Here is a 21,983-nt window from a genome sequence, read left to right on the forward strand (position 1 = left end):
GAATCGGGCTCCGCATTGACACGCATGTCAAAAGGACACAATGCGTTTGACGGACCTTCACCCCTCTCCAATCAGAACGATCTACTGCCGGGAATAGCCCCCAAAGCATGCTGGGAAGTGAAGTTCTTCATTAGAAGCGGTTTTGTCCCGGTGGAAATAAGTTGTTTTGATAAACAGCAAAGGTAAGACAACATTTCTGCTTGAATTTCTTGAAAGTCAGTTGTTGTGTTGCTCTTATTTTGCGACTGGATCCGTGAATCTTGGTCGTAAAGTGATACGAAACGGTACAGTTGGAAACTGTGGAGTCTCTGCTGGCCGACATGTTTTTTTTGTTTGTTTACACAATCACGCTGACGCTCCTGCGCCACTTTTCAATGTGTGCAGTGTTTTCTGCTCCTGCTGGTTTGAGCGAACCATAAGAATGGTTTATATGAGGTTTTAGCCGAGTTTCTGCCCTTTCTGTGGGTATGCAGCATGTCTGTGTTTATTAAAGTTATACATGGCTTTATGACGTGTTTGCTATGCTGACCCCTGCACTGGGGGCATCAGGAAAGAAGGGCCAAGAGTAGGTGAGAGTGTAGCTGGCTTTTGCTAGACTTACCAATCATTGATTATATGTGGGACAGCATAACTTACTGTGTCAATGGAAAAAAAAAAACCCTTAACATAAGCTGTCCAGGTCACAGGGAGCTGAAGGAGGCTCATAGACTGGTTAATTTTGAAAGTGTCACATGGTTATAGTGTAAATTTAAAAAAATAAATGCTTGATGCAACAGTCTCTTTTAAGTGAACACCGTTAATAATTCCATTTGAATAATGCATTGAATTAAAAATCCAAAAGTCCAAACCGTCCACAATATTATCATTTGAATGAATTATTTTTAGATACTGAGCAGTGGAACTGAGAAGTAAAAATACTTTAGATTTAACACAAATTCAAGGAGCCGTGTCTAAGCGGGAAACCCCCTCATGAGATGACTTCGAGCCTCCAAGAAGAGGAACACTATGCCAAATGGCTCCATGCCATTTTTTTTTTTTTTTTGTTACATTCTGCGTTTCATCGGCATCGTGAAGCTGCATTGTTGCTCTTAGTCGAAGAGGAGCAGCTGCAGTGAGGCAGCAATATTTTAATGGCTCCTCAGATCTTTGAATGGTTTGCCATAGCCAGGAAATGACCTGGGCCAACCCCCAAACCCATTGTATCCTCCATCTGGATGGAAACAGACATGCAGGTCCTCATTTCCCTCCATCTCAATCTGTGGCACACTCCCGGTGTTAACAGAGCCAGCACCCGCTTGAATAACCACTCGCCAAGATGTGGCATGTTTATCAGTGTCTCGCTCCACACACGGCACACGCAGCCACATAAACACAGGCGCGCGCAAGCAAGCAAGCGCAAACACACATTGTCTATGTATCTCATTGAGTAGCCAGATAAGAAAACATGACATTATCTGTTTTTGTGTGGCTGTAGTAGGTCCTGCGCACGCACATATGCACATGCATTTCCGTCGGTGCATGTGTGCACATAATATGTGCTAACAACAAATCTGTCTTGATGACCTTTCCTTCTTTGTTGATGCCCAGTTTTTTTTAATACATTGTGTGTGTGTGTGTGTGTGTGTGTATATTATTCTGGGATACGTAATTACCGCACCACGGCAGCACACTGGCTCTTTATTAGTTTTCTGACAATGGCCTTCCTTGTCACCTCTATGTAAGTGTGTGTGTGTGTGTGTGTGTGTGTGTGTGTGCAGACACGCCTGCACTTCAGTGTGACTACTCCACTGTCTTTATTCCTGTAGTTATGGTAGAGCTCATGAGTGTGTGATGTTGATTTCATTTATATGCAGGTTTAACTCAACAATAATAATAATATGTATAATATCATAGTTTTCATCCACCTATTCATCCGCTTCTTAGATATGATCTCCAGGGATTTCTTAAAGAGCTTACAACCAGTCCGACAACACACGAAAGTAGGATGGAGGGATTTGACAGAGCTAAAACACCCGAGTGTGCTGTAATATATTAGAATTCAGATTGGATCGAGGAAGATTTCAGCACACAGCATGTGCGCTAACATTTTCAATAAAAAAGTAGGAGCGGGATTCCTGTCTTTGTTGCATCACTAGAGCAGAGGGAGAATGCATGTCAAAAAGGTCTCTGTGCATACGTAATTGGATGGTGTTCTGCACGAGCTCAGCATTTGTCGATAAGGATCACACTACCCAGGTTTGACTCCGGGGATTAGGGCAAAGGCTGTTTGATCTCTGTGGTTTTGCATAAAAATCACAAGTCTTCTGAATCCTGCAGCAAAGGAGCTGAGTTAGCTAATTGGGAGGTGCTGCCGCATGGATGGACTTACACTATAGCTTCACGTCGTGTCCTCGAGATGCCTTTGACTATGCCACAATTACAGTCCGCCCGGAGAGCTGTGTTTATAATTCTTTCACAGCAGAGAAGAATAGAAACATTTCAGTCATCTATAGCAATTGACACTTTAACAATGTTTTCAATGCAGACAAAAAAAAGGAACATTCACGACATTGTGTATATACAGTATATAAGTGAAAAGCAAGCTGTTCTAATTGCACCAGGAAATCAGACGGCAAACTTTTTCATCATCAGAAACACGGTCAGCCTCAGCTGAGGCTTAAAGTGTATCCTGAGACACTTTAGCGCTGGATTCAGGGTCCCCAGTGACTACATTGGATCCACTCATACCTAAGGAGCCAGCGCAGCAAAAGCAGAGAGGGGGGTGTGCTAGCAGTTACGGAGCATAATTGCTACTAATGACCATTAGGAGTTTGGTTTTCATCCTCCAGGGGCTGTAGAAAAGGCCTTTCGTCTTATCAGTTGATTGGAAACAAACAGACAAGGCCGGATCCTGCATATTAAGTAAACAGAGGGTTAGAATGGTGTTACTCTATCAGGGGAAAGCCTAATGGAGTGGCAGAGAGCTCATCCTTTGCTAGTGTCTGAGCTGCAACAAATGGACAGCAGCTCACAAACTTCTATGCCACTTGTCAAATATATGTTTTTTGTTCAACCGCAAGCTGAAAAACAACAACAGCAACAAAAAATGTTGCATCAGTCTTTAGCTTCGGTTTTATTTTTCTGCTCCTCACAGCAAAAAAAAATCTGTAGACCTCTGCGTTGCTCTGTAGTAAAGACAGTTTTCCAGCAGCAGGGCCGGTAACCAACTGTCATCGATGGCAGCAAAGTTGTTTTTTTTCCCCCTCTGTGGAGTTATTTGCATTATGCAAATGAACAATTGATATGGATCTTCTACCCTCCGATGAACATTTTGCACAGCTATTTGCCAAGCAAGTAATTACTTATTGACACAATGATATACAGGAAATTGTGGCATAAAAAAGCAATGTCATCTCATTGAAGTAGTGGCAAAAAATAACAAGAATAACAATAATAAAATTAGAACTCATCAGCTAAATGGACATGAGTTATGGGGGCTTGCACTCATCAAGGCTGTTCACACTGCGCTCCTTTCACCACCACCTGTGGTTGCGCTCTGGGCTCGTCGCTGTGCATTTTAATTAATTCCAACATTGTTAAGGATACAAATTCACTGTCTCACTTCACTGCACTACGCAATGTAGCCCAAAACTGCAGAAATATATGCAATTATCCATATTGTGATGGAGTATTCATGCTCTGTCTGTGTTACCTGCATGTAACATTTTGTGGTGACGAGTGATAGCGACTCTTTATCTTAACATTGTGAAACTGGGGGTAGTGGTTTCTTTAATCAGGCAGAGATGGGTCAATCAGCACTTCCCGCATGTACAGCGAGATGCAATGTTTTCAACACTAGTTTATTTCAGTGGACTTCATGTTTCACCCACAGAACACCCTTGTTTGAATACAGGATTCTCTTTTCAGCATATAACTTGGACTTAGTAACCTTGTAAGAGTAAAAGTAAGTAAGAGACTGATTCATAATGATTCATCTCATATTTAATGTATTTTTTTTTGTCTCTTACCACCATAAAAAAATGATTTCCTAGCACGCTGATGCTGGCATGTTTGCATCAGCACCGCTGCAGTTCTAATATTGAGCATCCCCGGGAGATTGGCACCTGGAGGAAAAGCAGAAAGGAGGAAAAGAAAAAAGGTCCAGTGTGCAGCTGCATTTTCTCTCTCAGTAATCGAATCCCTCAAAAGGGGCCCATTTTTCTTCATCTCCCCAGGTCCACAGGACCTTTAAACAGAGCAAGGCACCAAAAGAAGGCGCCATAGAACACAATTATAATTCCAATATAGTCTTGTAAAGAAAATGTAAACAGATAGCCGGGCTGCAAAGCTGCCCCCATTTTCCCAGAAGACTGGTAATAAAGTAGAAAAGATGTAATACTGGAAGAGGCTTTTTACCCCCTGTCCTTTTCTCACTCCAGAAATTGAAAAAGTATGGCTCTCTGCAGTGACACTGGCAGAAGAGGGGATACTCTGAGATTTATGAGAGATTTAAAGGTGAAACAGAAGAGTGCTACATTCGACCACAGGCATTAATGTGCTTTTGCAAATGAACTCTAATACATGAGCAGCGATAAGAATGAATAGTGCTCTGCATTGATGGTAGAGCTTTAATTTCCACTCCAAGTATATTCTGCCACAGGCTTAATTTCAGAACCCTCCAGACTCCAGGCAGGCCTACGTTCCCTCCAGAAATCTAAACAAGCTCAAGCTGGGAGCTAATTCTGACTCTTAAGAGTGTGGTGAATTTCATATTTGCAAGTCTTCAATTATTTGTGAGAGATTTTTTTTTTTCTGTTTACCCCTTCGTGAATATTCCATTGGTTGTGGCACTGCAGTGGGGGTAGCATTTCTTGCTTGATTTTTGTTCCATCTCCATTTTGTTCTCAAATCAATAGGGATGTAGAGAAAACAGCAATAGGCCGATCATGATAATTTCCTGGCTGTCGTTGCAACCGTCCCTATAATAACTATTGTTGGAAACAGCTCGGGCTACACAGCTCAGGGCTGCAGGTGCATGCAGGACTGCATGTACTTTTTGTTGCGCACAGAAAAAATTTTGTTTAACGAAAAGGAAAAAAAAAAAAAGCAGTATGCGGATCAAAAGAAAAAAAACAGCTGATGCGGATCGAAGTGGTGGGTGATTGATTAAAGATCAGACATGATCGCTGTTCTGAGCTGTGTGTGAGAGAGTGAGAGTGAGAGAGAGAGACACACACACACACACAGAGAGAGAGACACACACAGAGAGCGAGTGAGACACACACACAGAGAGAGAGAGACACACAGTGTTGCCTCTCGCTGTGGCGACTATGGTGTTGTTTCAAACCAGTTTGATGTTCACAAAAGTTTATATAGAACATCGATGTTCTCACTAATCACGTGTCTCACCCGCTGTGGTGAAGACATGTGTCCACGCTGCCAGATCTGCAGCTGCGCACAAGAGCATGTCCCGGTAGTTACATGGAGTGAGAAGTTTATATCCGCTTATCTGGGCCAGATCGCTTGGTTTTGTGTGCCCCAGAATTTTCCTATTGTGTTGTATTGGAGGGGGGGGGGGGCCTACTGCGCATGCACCATTTATAACTATGGTAAAGGTTTTTGTCAGTTGAACGTTCACTTGCCGTAAACGAGTGAGGACATCTTTAAACTATGATAAAATGCAGATTACACACGGTATTCATGGTGTGTATAATGTATCGCTTATTTATTTAAATGTTCATGCTTTTGTAAAAATGATTTTACGTGATTCCTATCTTCTTCCTGTGAGCACCCTCTATGGACATTTACTGGTTTATTCTGAGTTTTCAGGTTATAAAGCAAAATGAAAGCTGACAGAATCACAAGATTTTTGGCAAGTGAACATACTTGTATTTTATTATTATTGGTTAACTCATTAAAGCTGCAGTAGGCAATTGAGGCACTCTCTCCATTTCCTGAAAAGCTGTACCAAAATTATGTTTTTTATTGCTTTAATTTGATGACACTGTTTTTAAATTGTCAATGATGCTCTTTTCCAGTTTTTAGGTTGCTTTGCTACACTAAAATATTCTATACAGTATATATGATGCTCAGACACCTGTGCAACAATTCCTGGATGAGAAAATTCAGAAAAATCAGTCAATTTTTTTGCCAGTTTGATTTAATCTGTGATACTGGTGCTTGAGTGGCGTCTAGTTTCAGTGTACATCATACGTATACAACCTAAAAATAAAAAGCTTACAAAGAAATGGTGGCAACTTATGTGTAAGGCTGTAGAGCTGTATGCTGTGACCTTTTCCATACTGTGTGAATCCAATCTCGGTGAGTTACTCACTTAGCCCAGGAGAGAGGCTCCTGGAGTCTGCTGGTTGGAGGATTGTAACTGGCAGCACAGTTTCACACTGAGAGTAAATCACACAAAGAAAGAGAGTGCAACGTTTGTACTTGTGTGAGCATGTGTGTGTGAATATGTGCATGCTCCCCATGGTGCGTGTGTGTGTGTGTGTGTGTGTGTTAATCCCAGGCCAAAGGCAGTAAGGCCCTGCAGGCCAGGAGGGCATGGTGTGTGTGTGTGTGTGTGTGACAGGTCAGTGTGAGAAAGGGAAATGGCATGGTATTACTAAAGCTAGTCATTCGTCTGCTGTGACACCCAATGTGCATGGAAGATGTCACTAGGACTCTTCAAGGCAGAGAGAGGAAGTGTGGCCATGCAGAGGAGTGGGCAGCAGAGTGGAAGTGTCATCCTCTTTGGAAGTGTCACCCTGTCTGTCTGTGGCACATGTGTCTTTATATTGCACATGCAGTCATTCCCTCACACACAAGAATTCCCTGCACTTTAACTGACACAATTGGTCAGTTTATTACAATATTGCAAGGGCTACAGGCAACAGCTGCTTTCTTCCCCCAAATCCCCCCCATCTTTAATTAGCAAAGTAACTGATTTGCAGTGAATTGTGCATTAACGTAATGATGAAGTGTTTTTGAATAATTGATGTTTAATTTACTTAAGCAGACATATGCTATCATTGTGAAAGTCATTCTGGTGAATGTAGATTCTCTGTGCCCGACTCCCACCTCCAGTGACGCTATAAGAACCAGTCATCGGAGGTGTTATCTAAAGTACCAGGTCAATTGACGGAGACACACACACACAGACAGAGAGAGAGAGGGGGCCAAAGAGAGACTTAGGTACCCAGAATTTTAATGGCTCCTGTTTGCCAAGTGTGGTCATGAGCCTCCAGTGCACAAGACACAGTCTAACCAAAAGAGTGACAGCATCAAAGTGCATCTGCATATACTGAATTCTCCAAGCTTTCTGATTTCTACGCAATTAAAATAGGTGCAGGGATGGAAACACACGCTGTGATTATTTCTTCCTCTTCCCTGTTTTTTTTTCTTTTCCCCTTCCGCTTTCCTTTTCCTCCTGTAAACAACATTGTCGCTCCTCCCGTTTGCTGATTGTTATGTTTGTGTACATTATTCTCAAAGCCTGTATTGAGGCCCAGAAGAGGATGGGGAATTCAGTTATTTATTAATTTTTTTAAAAAAAAGGAAAAAAGGCGAGAGCTGAGGGGTGAAAATGTATTAAAACACCAAAAAGAGACACTGCTGAGATGGAGCGAGGCAGTTGGGGGGTGAGTGAGAGAGTGCTGTATTTTTACACTATTAATGTTTTTAGACCATTATAGCGCCTTAAGTAACTACGCTGTGTCAAAGAAAATGATGAACTGCTGCATGAAAACATCTTTCAGGAATACAGCCATATAAAAACATCATGCTTACAGGCATCACAGCAGCTTCTCTCAACTCAAGTGGTCAGACTTTTCTTCTGTGTTTGTTTTTCTGCTGCTATTACGTATTTTACCATGAATATTTCAAATGCTACAGACTCATCAACACTGATTGTTTTTGTTGAGGTAGGAAGAAAAGACTCCGGCGGGATGAAATTTATTTGTCACGTTACACTCCCTGTTTTTCCTTTATCTCATTCCCATTAGCGGATTGGCTTCTCAAGTGGTGTTTCCTGTCAAGGGAACTGCAAAAACGCAGCATGAGCCAAGATGATGGAAATGCCTTTTCTGGCTTCTCTGTGTGGCACTTGTATGAGGCCAGGAGTGTATTTCAGAGGTGCCCGAGTTTGGTGTGTTGTCAAAGGCAAAGTGACCAAATCTGTGCTCGTCCTGCTTTCGGGCCAGTGTGTGTCCTTCCAGGTATCAGGTGGAACTGGTCGGCAAAGACATGTGAAGGGTTTTGTTTTACACCTGTGTCCTTTACAATCCCCCCCCCCCGAACTCCATCCAACAGAGCTCCTCCATTCCACATTGATGTTATTAAGTGTACAGACCTCAGGGTGCACGGAGTATACCGGCACTTGCTCACAGCATTGTACTTGACAGCTGCCTCTGGGGACACACCAAATTCAATTTTACTTTTACTGCCAGCCTAATGACAATGGTGACCCTACTGAGCAAATGCAAAGTTAAACTTTTCCTTGTCACAAGCTTTCAGACATCATTCTGGAGCCTGTGATGTCCTTTGTTTTTTCTCATCCACCTGCGGCGACAGTGCGGGGTCGGTGAGGTTTGGCCACCTAGTTTCTGTGTATGTAAGCCTTTTTTTGCCAGCATCTGGAGAGACTAAATGGATATTGGAAGCTGTTGCTGGAGCTGAAAAGAATGTTGGACAATGGTTGAGATTGATGAGTATTTGGGTGTTTTCCCTGTGACCCCACTGCATCTGGCAGGAACGAAGTCAGGCAGGTGTGACAGCCAGCATCCATCTACCAGTCAGCAGCAATAGGGAGGGGGCACTATTACAGAGACACACACACACGCACAAACATGTGCACACTATCTACACTATAGCCTGTTATTTCCTCCCATTTTAGCATGCACGGATACGATTCAAACAAATCCCTTTTTAAACACACACACACACACACACACACACACACACACACACACACAGGGATAGTGGCTGCCTTCCTGGCAAGTTTCGCTGTATATCTTTCCAGGAAGGAGTCAGTCATTTTTTTTTTATGTGCTGCTGACTTCCTTCAGATGTCTGAGAGCTCTCATGTCATATTATGGGAGACAAATGGCATGGCGCACAAATGCTGTGTTGACAAGCATCACAACATTTTTTCCACTTAACTGTGTTCCTCATCTGTTTGGCTGGATACACGGAAGACCTCGAGAGTATAGGCTGCATGGCTTTGGGTGACATTAAAAAAGTTGGAGTAAACAACGTGTTTTTGTCATGACTGAGTGATAATTTCATCATCGTAATCTTTCAGCAAATCGTAAAAACCATGTGATCTAACAAGCAAAGAGACCTCTGCACGTCCTCTGGGCTTTGTTTCCAGAAATCTGGCACGTTATGGGAGGCTTTGACCAAACACTGTAGTTTGAGAGGGAGAGAGAGAGAGAGAGAGGGACCTTGTATTGGCCGTTCTATTAAGCAGCTGCATCTCTGTCTCCAGTTGTCCCAACTAAGCATCGTGTGTTGCTGCAATGGCATCAGCTAAACTGTATCTTACCCTTGGCAATTCACTGAACACCCATCCACCAATTTTCAGTGGTTTCTGGCATAAATTCAAAAAATAAATGGCTTTTTTTGGTTTGTTTTTTGTTATTTATTTGGAAAGAGATGTTGCTGTTGATTAATTTTTGAGTGTAATTGCTGTGCTGATAAGCACGGTCTTAATCATTTTCTAAATCTCAGAGATGGATATCCAGAACCCTAAACAAATCCAATCAGCTACATCTTTTTTATCCTTCCCTTGTTTCTTTTATTAGGGTTTTTAAATGAGTCCGTGTTGAAAAGCGTACACAAAACTGTGCCGTTCATCTTAATCCACTCGACACAGACAAAGGCACAGCAGGTATGACTCGAATACACACATTTAAATCGAGTCAGCAGGGGATCACAGTTAATGATTGGTTAATATTTCTTCTCTTTTCTTCCCTTTTTTAAGGGTTTTTTGATTCAATTCCTCAATATGAACTTAGGTACAAAAGAAAATAAAAGCTGAATGATGCCGTGTCAATGGAGCTGAATTTAAGCCCAGCTTGTTTAAGGCAGGACATAAATGATGTTGCTGCTAGTTCATATTGACAGAATTGGATTTAGAATTAGACATTTTTGTAAAAGGGGAAGTGGAGCTGTTATTACAAATATTATTACATTTACTATTATATTATTAAATTGTCATGTTTAAGGCCCTGAGACTGACTGGCAGAGTGTACCCTGCATTTAGCCTTAAATCAGCTGGGATTGGCTCCACCCCCCACGACCCTTGAGTGGTGGATAAAGCAGTAGAAAATGAATGCATGAATGTCATGGATAAACCAAAGTTAATGTCTTTGATACATTGCCAGGACATTATCTCAGTTATATTTCTTTGTTTTTACAGGGTGTCCGAGGGGTCTTAAAAAGTCTTGAATCCAATAATTTGAATTTAAGGTCTTAAATTCTCTTAAAATCTCACAAAAGGTCTTAAATACAATTTTGAAAGGTATTAAAAATCTATTAACGTTACTTTTATTTAAAACGTGCATAAACTTCAGTCTCGCTTTGAAATTTTATATATTTTTTAGGATGCGATAACATAACTACAACACGGAACTAAAGTAGGCCACCTGTGCTGCCCGGTGAGAATTTATCGAGCACCCTACCACTAGCTAGTGTGCCGTGTGTTACAGCTTAGCATAGCAGCGGAGAAAACTTAAAGGTGCATTATGTAATAAATCTAAAGCAACTGGCCATAAAATCCTCCTAATATGTCACAGAGACTCAGGAATAATGTTCATATAACAAACTGAACTCACCAACAACAACAGTACAGACAAAATATTTGCATTAAAAAAAACATTTTGCAGACTGCAAACCATGTTTATGTTTTGAAATCATGTTTTAGCATGTGGCGCCACCTACCGCCATCTACCAATCATTGCAGTCACTAGTCTCAGCTGCCGAGCAACCAGGGATTGCCAGTTGCATCAGAAAACGAAACCTAAAAGACCTCGATATTTTGAATTTGAATGTAGTAACCGTTTTTGGCCACATTCTTACATATGGCACCTTTAATGAAAGCCCACAGCTAAGCCGAATTGCAAGTTCAACTATTTGTGGCTCCAATTATCCTTCATGTCTTTTGTACTTTTTTTGCCAGTATGGATTTGAAATGGGTCTTAAATTGTATTCATTGTAATCTTAAAAAAGTCTTAAAAAGTCTTAAATTTGACTTGTTGAAACCTGCAGAGACCCTGTTTTAATATCAGCTGATTTTGATGCCACATGATAGTCTCCATGCTGTTTCCTTTCCCCAAAACACGAAATACAGATCACCAGAGTGTTCTGTCAATCTTACAAAAGCACAACATAATTTGAAACTTTATTACACGTCGTTGATGTAAACACGAAGGCTGCCCGTTCTCCTCTTCTAAGTTATGCCGACCTGTATGCCGTGTAAGAAGAATGCTGACATTTACAGAGCTGCTCCCTAATGCAGTCATGCAGGTCCTCTTTGCAGTAAAAGCATCTCTCGGCCGGGTGGTCTATGCCACCATTGTTAGAGTGCCTTACTTTGTCAAGCCCAAGGGTACTGGTTCTTTCTACTCACCCCCTCACCCACACACACCATCATCACTTCTGTCACTCCCACCACGGCTCCACTCTTTTTGCTGGCAATAGAAATCCCCCATGAGCCTTTTCTCTGATGTAAATCACAGGTAGGGGAAATGTGAGCCTGGCTGATGCACCGGCACTGTGCCGTGAAATCTCTGTTGACATTACCAACGGGCGATTCTAGAAAAACACAGAGCAAGAGCAAGAGAAGAGATGGAGAGTGATAAAGAGGGAAAGGGTTTAAAAGACTCAATTTTTGCAACTTTTTGACTCTCTTGACTCAATTTTGTCTCTCATTTCACAAGTTTAATTATGTTTTCCTCCGCCCTCCTTCTTTTATAGGCCAACACAGAGAAACTACTTGTTTATATTGGTCTTAAAAATCCACTTTAATTCATTTACTGGATCATAAAACTATTATACCCCTAAGCCTAACCTGTTTTCTTACTTTTCTTCAGGTAACCTTTTAACAGACAAGAATTGATTTTGCTTTCCTCCAGCTCTGCGTTTGTTATGTGATGGAAAGAGAGAAGCATAAAGATGAGGGTAGGCAATGAAGTGAAGATAACAAGGGAATTGGGGAAATGGGTTATAGGGAGTAATTTCCTTGCCCACTTCTCCTTTCCAAGCACATAAGCGAATAGTACATGCCTTTACTGTAGTAAATGAAAATATTTTTGTCTTGAGTGCGGCTTTTAATTAAGACTTAGAAGTAATTTCTCTGGCTCCATTTTGGTTTTGTGTAAACACTGACCCTTTTTAGCCAAATGGAGAGAATTACTGTATGTGAGCGAGGCCATGGATATTTTTCTAATGTGGTAGAGAAAGAGTGGAGGACTGTGTCTCTAAATGACGTAGGGATGTACTCAGTGGTCATCTCTGTGAGTAAAGGGACTGAATAAATTAAACATTTCATTACTGTCTCCGTACAAGACAACATTGATGGCTCTTTCCTCCTCTGCCGAGTCTACTTCTTCTTCCCTGCTCCCTTTGTTCTCCCTCCCTCATGTTACACCCGCTGTCTCCAGGCCTGTGCTCCAGACATCATCATGACACACAGAAGGAATGCTTGTGCTTGCCGGCCACTCCAAGGTGATCTGACGTTTTTAAAGTGATTCTCTGTGCAATTGCACATTCACTCAGACAAGCGTGTTGACGTTGCTGCATAGCCAAAAGGACCCCTCATGTCCCCCATTTACCAGTCAGAAGCTGGCTGCCAAGTGCTTCCGCGAAGAGGATGGCTTAATTGTTTCTGCCACGGCCATGCCTCTTCTTCATTTTTCCCTCTTTCTTGTCTAATCCAAGGGATGGGAAAATGGAGCTGTTATTTGCATGTCTAATGATACTCAATATCACAGGGCCTCTCAAAGGAGGAAGCACAGATGATTATTAATATAGTCAATAAAGCTCTCATTTACATTGCCTTTTGTTCTCAGGCCTAAGCAAACACTAGTTCCCTGTACCTGCCTTTTAAAAGCAGTGGAGCAGCACATTGTCTTTGCATACAGCAGATTTTGTCCATGCAAAGCCTCTCTTTGTCAGTTTGGATGCTGTCACAAGCAGCAGCTGTACAAAAATATTCCTGCAGATTAACGCAGTACTCCTATGCTTAGATATTTTACACAACCAGGTTTTTTTTTTATTTTCTTTTTTTTAAACAACAAAAAAAAACCGAACAATTGCCACTAGCCTGCATTTCCAAGCTTTAAAAAGACCAACAAAGAAGACTTGCTTTAAGTCAAATTAAATAATTCCCCAATTAGTCCCCATCAGAGCCCATTATTCAACACCAAAACTTACTGTAAACCTGCAGGAATTTTCATGAGCAACAATACTCGCCTTTTCAGCAGTGGCAGGTGGCATTGAAACTGGCTAATTTGCCAGGCTTCTCAGGTTAAGAACAATGACTTTGACAGCTCGAACAGGCACTGTGGAGCACATCTGCATTTGTATGCAGGAATAAGTCCCGGATAATGGCTCCAACACTGTGTGTCTTCCAATTATGGAAATGTGTGCATGTCTATATATACTTTATGAAACATATTGAAATGTTAAAAGGAATGTGTGCAGTTATTTCTTATCTCGTTTAAGTGTGTTCACCATTTCTTCGTTAACATTTAATTTATCACAGATTCACAGGAAGTGTTGAAATCTCTAATGGTGCACATGGTGCAGTGTGATTTGTTATGAAATGTGTTGTATTCTCAAACTTAGCCAGGGACAACTTTCCAAAGTGAATAGTAATTTAAAGCACCTCGTAATGGAGTGTACAGTATTTAGATTGTGGCGCAGCATTTTAATCACTGTAAAATATCCAATAATGTGTGGTTATAGAAGACTGAACCTCTATTTATTTCACTTGGTAAAAGAGCAAAACCCTCCACAGATGAATTGATGCTTGATTTGAAATGAAACATCAACACCAACTCTACAACATGTCAATACTGTATATACAATAAAATGAATACAGCGTTCACATTAATAAACCTTCACTCAAAGACACACAGAAAAAGCACAACAAATATAATGTAAAACAGATTATTTCCTGCAGCAATGCAACATTAAAAAAGCAAACAAAAAAACAATGGTATGGCTTTTATTTTTAATTTTGCTTTACTCTCCTAGAGCTTCAACACCTCAAGCTCATGAGCCAACAGCATTCACTTTTTGTGACATTTAACAAGATCACAGGATCACATGAGAGACAGACATGCGTTTGTGATACTTGCACACGTCAACACTCATTCACATGGTGGTTCAAATTTGAGCAAAGGAAGAAGGAAAAATATTAGAAAAGGAAAAAAAAAGAGCCTGTAATCGAGTGAAATGAAGAGGGCATGTGTGCGCGTGTGTGTGTGTGTGGAGGGAGGGAGTGTGATGTTGAAATATGAATTAGAAACCCAAGCGGCACCATCTGGGCCGAGAAAACACCACATCATAGTGGAGAGCTGGCTCACTGAATTAGACTTACTACAGGATCCATCTGCACCTCGTGAAATCAATCTCATTCCTTGATTTGATTAGGTCAGCCACACAGAAGAAAGAGAAAACTGTTGTGCTTGATTAAGCTTGTTTTGTTTTGTGCCCCTCCGCCGCCACCCACCTCCAGCATGCTGTGTATACCGATGAGTTTCAGGCCCACAGGTAGGGTAATGACAGTAGTTGAGGTTAATGCAAAAAAATCTCTCTCTATTTAACACACAGCATGTGCACCGGCAGCCCCTGTAGCTGAGCTCATTTACACCTTTTCATGGCTATGTCTTCATTGCTTCTTTTGTGTGTGTGTGTTTGATTTGGTGAAATCAGAGGTTTTGTTACATTTCAACACGAGCACATAAAGTCGTGCTGTTATTGCTTTATTTAACTTTTAGAGGTACAGTATCAGGCACACATCGACGGCAAAAAAACGGCTATATAAAAATGTGTGTATGTGTGTGTGTTTGCGTTGCCTACAATACGTTATCACTGGAGTGAGAGCTGCTGTAACGGACAGCCTGGGCGTTTTATTTTCTCTCTCTATAGTGACACTGTACCTTCCTATGATTAAAAATGCATCCTCCTCTGCATGCACTCGCAAACAAAAGGCTTTTCATGGATGGCTAAATCTAATTGTGTTGCCCTCATGTATACTAAAAGTAGTTGCTTTGACTTATTCTCGTGGAGCAGTAATGCGACAGTGGCTGTGAATGGAGCACATGTGCCATTGCTAAAGTGCAGGGATGGACACCGCACACATTAGCCCTGATTGACCTTGGTGCAGATAACACAAAAAATCCAGAACAAATTGTGTCATTTGTTGTTTGTCTCATTAATTTGTTCTTGTCCAAGGGGAAAATAAAAAACGAGAATGGAAACGGAGGGTGAAAGCCTGCTGATGATTTGGTTTGCAAGTGTTGTGCAGAGATGGTACAATGCTGAGAGTCTCTGCGCTGATTGTAATTACGGGGCCTTTTCCAACTGGAGGTGGCCTCAATTACAAACTATCACCTTTGCTTGTATGTGGGTCATGACACCATTGCTCTTTCTCATAGTGGCAGCAAATGAACAGGAAAACATGTAAAGTATTCACCCGCTTTTTGGCTTCTCAGAACAGTAATATTGATTGTTGTTCTTTTGCAACAGATGCCCACCGATCCCCATGGATTTTATTCCTTTGTGCCCAGTGCAAGACATAACCTCATTTTCTTAAGAGTTTTATACTCACAGACTTGAGAAAAATCTATATTTGTGCACAGGAGAAGCAAAGATTAATTAATCTTATTGCCACTTAAGCATTTACTTAGCACCTTTTCATTTGGCCTTATTTGTGTAATGATAAATTGAGGCTACGATATTTCTGAATGAATTTTTTTTTTCTTTTCCCAGTGTTTCAGCAAAACGAATGTTCACTATATGGTTTTCTCCATTAAAGTCTGTTGTGGTTAGCACCAGAAGGGAACTTTTCAGTCCAATTTGATAAAACGCTACATGCCATGAGACAGACTGCGGGGAAAATGTTCCCAAGAATAGCTAAGTGTATCATATATCATGTATTGCACCATCTGTTCCGTACATTCAAAATGTTATTGCAATATTTAGAATTACAGATTATTCATGTAAGTGTAATTAACACAGTCAAAATCCAGAAAATGGGAGGAAACTACAATTCATTCCCAGACATGTTTGAATCTATCTAAGTAACTATTTAGGCTATGGCTGCCTGAGGGTGAACAGACTGAAAGAGGGAAAAAAAAGAAAAGAAATGGTAGCTCTAATTTTATCCATTTCTGCAATGAATTACCCCTTGTTGATCTCTCAATGCGATATTCGGCTCTTTTGGATAAAATGTCTGCGCTCACTCCGTGAGACTGGGTCACTCTGACCAGATGAGGAGAACTAGGCCATATTAAAGAGACTGAACTGAAAAAGGTCAACATCTGGCTATTACAAAGGGTGCTACATGAACTAGTCCATGCAGCGCGTGGCCTTGGGGTGCCCATACATTTTACATAACAACATGCAGTCTGCTGCATATTTAATGGTTAACAAGACATTCTCCCCGCAATCTGGTCTGGTCATGCAACCTCGGTTAAACAAGCCTGTCATCTCCGTCACATCAAGATTGTGCTAAACATGACATTTAGAGTAGACATAGTGATGCATTATACAGCGCAGTTTCGTGCCGCGCCACAGTTTGTCTTTGCCAGTTTACATAATTTGCGATGTTAAATGTCATCAAATGTTACACACTCTATTATATTAAATAACAGTGGACAGCAACGACATACTGGGGTGTTTTATAACACACACGAATTGTTGTGCCACGCGGTGGCTAGCGTTGTTGCCTCGCAGCGAAAAGGTCTCACGTCGATGCGAGGGCCTTTCGATGAGGAGTTTGCATGTTCCTACCATGCGCGCATGTCCATAACATGCAGAGTAGTTTAATGTGACGCTCTAAATCGACCCGAGTGTGGGAGTAAATGGTTGTTTGTCTTTGTATGTTGGCCCTGTGATGGACTGGTGACCCTCATGAGGAGGATATATATATATAAAAATAAATATGAATTAATGTATTGTTGTACACTTAAATGTTTTTCACCTTTATTCTCACAGGTGCTTGTTACTTATGATTAACATGGTAAAACATCTACAATCAGACAAGGCTTACACATGGTTGCATCACTGTTGATATTGCCACTTCTAATATTATATCAGTCACAGTGCACATCATTTGACAGAATATGACATTGTCTATGTTTGATAATGACACAAAGACATATGTACTTAATTAGATTATTAAATATATCACATGCTCTGGTACTGTGACTAAAATAAAGAATATATAAGGAAAAGGTAAATATGTGTGCTATTGTTTGTAAATTAGTGATATTTGAAGATAAGTTGTTCCTGACAAGAGCTAATTTCGGCATATTTGGCGAGAAGGCAGTCGGACGTGCTGTGCACACTCACTGTCTGTTTCTGGCAGGCAGTATAGCTGACAAGCTGCATCACAGTGACAGCATCTCCGCCCTTTCTCTCGCTCTCTCTCTCTCCTGCTTCAGACTCCCTTGCTTCTTCTAGTCCTACTGGTACATACATAGGAGGAGCACATGTTCTAGCTACTATTTGCCCTGACAAGGAGCAAAATCACGAGTTCCCTCCTGCGGGTCTTTCGCTAAAACGAGTGGATCCCCAAGCTTGATGGCTGTGCTGTGGCGGTGGTGTTGAATCTGCCTCATTAGTACACAGCAATTGTTCAAGTGACATATTTCCTCCTCCGCTGACAGGAAGAGCAGACCAATTTGTTAACTTGATGGAAGGGTTAGGTTAGTGAACAATAAAGCCATTTTTGGCTTGGTTTTCTTATATATTTCCTATTTTTGTGCATTAGGGTGTAACATTTTATCTATGTTATATAGTCTTATTATTATTATTATTATTATTGTTATTATTAATAAGATGCTACTTGTAAAGCACAAAACTGGACCTTATTGGACCTGGTCATGGTCCAATCCATTTTTTTTTCTGTACAATTTCATATCAACGTTTACCGTAGTGGAAGTAACCTGAATTGAAGGTGACACTAGCCAAGTCCATTTCATTTTAAAAAGTGCACTTTTATTTATTTGCCCTGTATACAGTTATGCAACCTTTATATAAATGTAAGTGCTTCATGGTTCGCTTTTGACCTTGAAAACAGTACAGTGACAAAACATTTGCAACTTTAGTTCCGCTTATTCTGGGACTTTTGATTACATTACAAAGTCCTCATCTGAGGATTCATAGTAGTTTACACAGTTGCCATGGCTTCACAAGTGTTAGAGCACTCCATGAATCAAATAAAAGTTGAGCTATAGTCAGTTCACTTTGACCTTGTGAAAAGACCCAAGCACATTGAACATTTTGCACGTTTTTGATGTACGTCACAACGCATTGCAATGCCTTGCCAGCATTTGTGCCAAGGATTGATATTGAGCTGGGGGAAAATCAATTCACATAAGAATAGCGATTCTAACCATCCACAATTCTGAATCGATTCATAAACTTATTTGTGTTGAATGAATAAATGTGAACTTTTGTGTGATTACATCATTGGAATCAGTTTATTTCAAAAATCAGACTCATCTTATACAAACTGCATTGTTTTGAAACCATAATTTGCCTTAACGCACTATGCATTGTATCAATTTTTGAATGGAGAACCGTTTGAATCGAGAAACGATTTTGCATTGAATCGTGACCCTTAGAATCAGAATCGTGTGACACCCAAAGACTCACATCTCTAATTGATATGATAGAAATATGTACTGCATGACAAATGGTGCAACCAAAACCAATGATAATGCAGTCTGAAAAAGTAATGTCGCCATGCTCCCAGGGAAACCTAGACACATGCAGTCATATACTGTAGGCTGAGCAGCAGGCATAACACCACACACAAGAAGTCACGCATAGGATAAAGAAACTCAATGACAGACCATCATTAATTTGAGCTCATTTAAAGAGTTTCTCAGTGTGCAGGATGTTGTGAGGCATTTGTGTTAATGAGCTACATCATTCATGTGAAATGATGGCACAATTAGGAAAACAAAAGTGCAAGGTGTGACAATTTAAGTGAATGTGCTTTGTCAGTGTCTGCAAACAACACCTTAGAGACAGCATATGCATAAAAGGCAGCTTATAAAAACATTGTGGGGGGTTTAGAGGTCGGCATTTTCACCAACAGATTTCTATCTTACTATTCTGCACCCCGACCGCACTCCCAGGGGAATCTCTGCCGAAATGACTGTGGTGGGAAATGAAATTAAAGCTGCTGAATACAGATGTTTTGATGAATGCATTGGCTGTGTGTGTGTGTGTGCATGTGAGTGCACACATATTTGTGGCTGTGTGTTTTTTGAAATGTGTGCCATGTATATCAAATAAAAGAAACACACACAAGCAGAGAAGATGAAGGCTCCCAGCTGTGTCTCAGCTACGCTAAGCGTTGTTGGATTTGTAAATGTACGACTGAATGCCTCTCTCCTCTGCTCTGAAAGTCACTCACCTTAGGGACAAAAGAGGCTTATATGAGAGGTGACTTACAGTGAAGGAAGCCTGTTTTCTGATCATACACATCCAAAACAAGTCCTCTGCATAACATTTCAAACCCGAGTGTTGATGGGTTTTTTTCCCCACTTTCTCTGACCTCTTTCTTTCTGCGCCATGTATCTCCTGCCTTTCCAATTTACCTCTTTAACTTGAAACAGCAAAAGCTTTTTGCCTGCTCCCCTGTCCACAGGCCTTATGTAGCATTGTCAGACTCATTAGTTACACTCAGCTCGTATGGCGAGTGGGAGCCAGCCAGTCAGCCTAGCACATAATGCAGCTTTAGTCAACTAATGAAACTGTAATTACAAAAATAATGAGGAGCATGCAGCATAGTCCAGTAACTTTGGGGCTAGTTATTTGTGAGCATGAATCGTTGTGTTCCGAGATTCATCTTACAATTTTTTTTACATCGATTTGGATACTTTTCTGCAGTCTTGTGGAATGCACATCCAGAGCTCATGCAGCTCGTTCGGTCTGTGTTTTTCAGACTGTGGGGAGCAATATCCCCCACAATGTGTGTTTGTATGATATATTTCTGAGGTATAACAAGGAGTCATGTTGAGTAAGTCAATTTCCTGTACTGCTTATGAATTATCGTCCCCTGCGGGTTTCATTTAGCAAAGTGTAGGCTTTGTTGAGCCACATTTAGTACCCTGCTACATACACTAGTTGCCACAAAGCAAAGCAGCATAAACAGCACAGTCATATACTACACACTTCTCTGCATTTACATGATGAGAATGTCAAGATTGTGCTGAGCTTACAAACTTGCATTCATTAGGACTCCCCTCTCTGTATATACAGTGGAATGAAACTGGGGACTCTGCTGCACCTTTTAACTGGAACCTTTTTTTTTTTTTTTTGCCTTTTGATTACAGCTACACACAGACTTGGATGTAGGCGGCAGGAACATCAAATACGTCCTGGCAGGTGAGGGGGCTGGCACCATTTTCGCCATCAATGAGTTGACGGGTGACATCCACGCCATGAAGAGGCTGGACCGCGAAGAAAAGGCCGAGTACACGTTAACGGCCCAGGTCGTTAATGCCGACACAGATGAGCCCTTGGAGCCACCGTCCGAGTTCATCATAAAAGTCCAGGACATAAATGACAATCCACCGCAGTTCATCGAAGGCCCGTACCGAGCCTCTGTTCCAGAAATGTCTGCTGTTGGTGAGTCACAATACACAACACTTTGAGTCTGTGCCGCATGCAGAAATAAATATGCCATGTCCAATATATACATATATGTGTATATATATATATATATATATATATATAAAGTAAGAATGATAAATCAAAGCAAATCACTGCCTTCACCCATAGATCAGTGTTGCAACTCAATGTCAAAAATAACAAGTGAGTTCACCTGATGCTAATAGTATATCCCCCATAAAATGATCCAACCAACAACCGGAGAACCATGAGCCAAGCAATCCAATAATGTTTAGGCAAAAATACTCACACACCGGTGTGTAAACAGGGCATGCTACGGTGAAACTCTTGCTCACACAATCCAGATTTTGCACTTTCTATTTCCTACTTAATAACGGTCGCAGGGGCCACACTGTCTTATGATGTGGATCATTTGGGAATATATGGATTTTTTATTGCATTCCTCTTCAGTGCAAACAGTTGTGTGATATAAGATGGTGATGACTAAAGACCAAGCATTTATGGATTGACATTTAGACATATAAGGGCTGTCATATTAGTCAGCCCAATCTGTATTATTTTAACGATGACAACATCTCTCGTCAAACTATTTTGTTTCGTTTTTTTAAAATTATTATTATTAAAGTGATATGAAATTGGATATTTCTTTCTGAAAGATTATGGCAGAAGCAGAACAAAACAAATAAAGCATATAATGGGTTTGTATTTACACTCTCCAACTGTTAGCAGCATATTGTCACTTAGCTTGACAGCATCGAATGATGCTAATTGCTATTCTAATGTCTCACACAAAACACTCTGCTTCACTGTATATGCTAGTGTTTTCATATATTCATATTCATATTGCGAAATACAACACAATCAAATAGAAATAGAACAAACCAAGAATAGCTTTCCTTTCAACACAGTGGATTCAGCAGTCTTCTGCTGAAGGAACTGCTCATTGCAGCCACAGTGTTGCGCTTATTGTCCATGATGGATTTTAGCTTTGCCCAAAATCCTCCTCTCACTCACCTCCTTTGTGGGGTCCAGAGAACAGACCAGGACCGAGCTGGCTGCCCATCGCCAGCTTATCTAGTCTGCTCCTGTCTCTCTCTGTACATCCACATCCCCAACAGACAACGGCATAG

General features: G+C 41.0%; 1 protein-coding gene across 1 annotated transcript in view; it reads left to right on the forward strand.

Annotated features, from left to right (window-relative positions):
* The window catches only part of cdh8 (cadherin 8), a gene marked incomplete at both ends in the record, with an annotated part of 79,591 nt that overhangs the window by 9,354 nt on the left and 48,254 nt on the right, over window positions 1–21,983 (forward strand). The window contains one exon of the mRNA XM_083901272.1: window positions 20,556–20,850. Coding sequence (XP_083757398.1) covers window positions 20,556–20,850 — 295 coding nt within the window. The remainder of the gene's footprint in view (window positions 1–20,555; window positions 20,851–21,983) is intronic.

The sequence above is a fragment of the Microchirus variegatus genome (assembly GCF_963457635.1).
Source record: "Microchirus variegatus genome assembly, chromosome: 14".
NCBI classification, from domain to species: Eukaryota; Metazoa; Chordata; class Actinopteri; order Pleuronectiformes; family Soleidae; genus Microchirus; species Microchirus variegatus.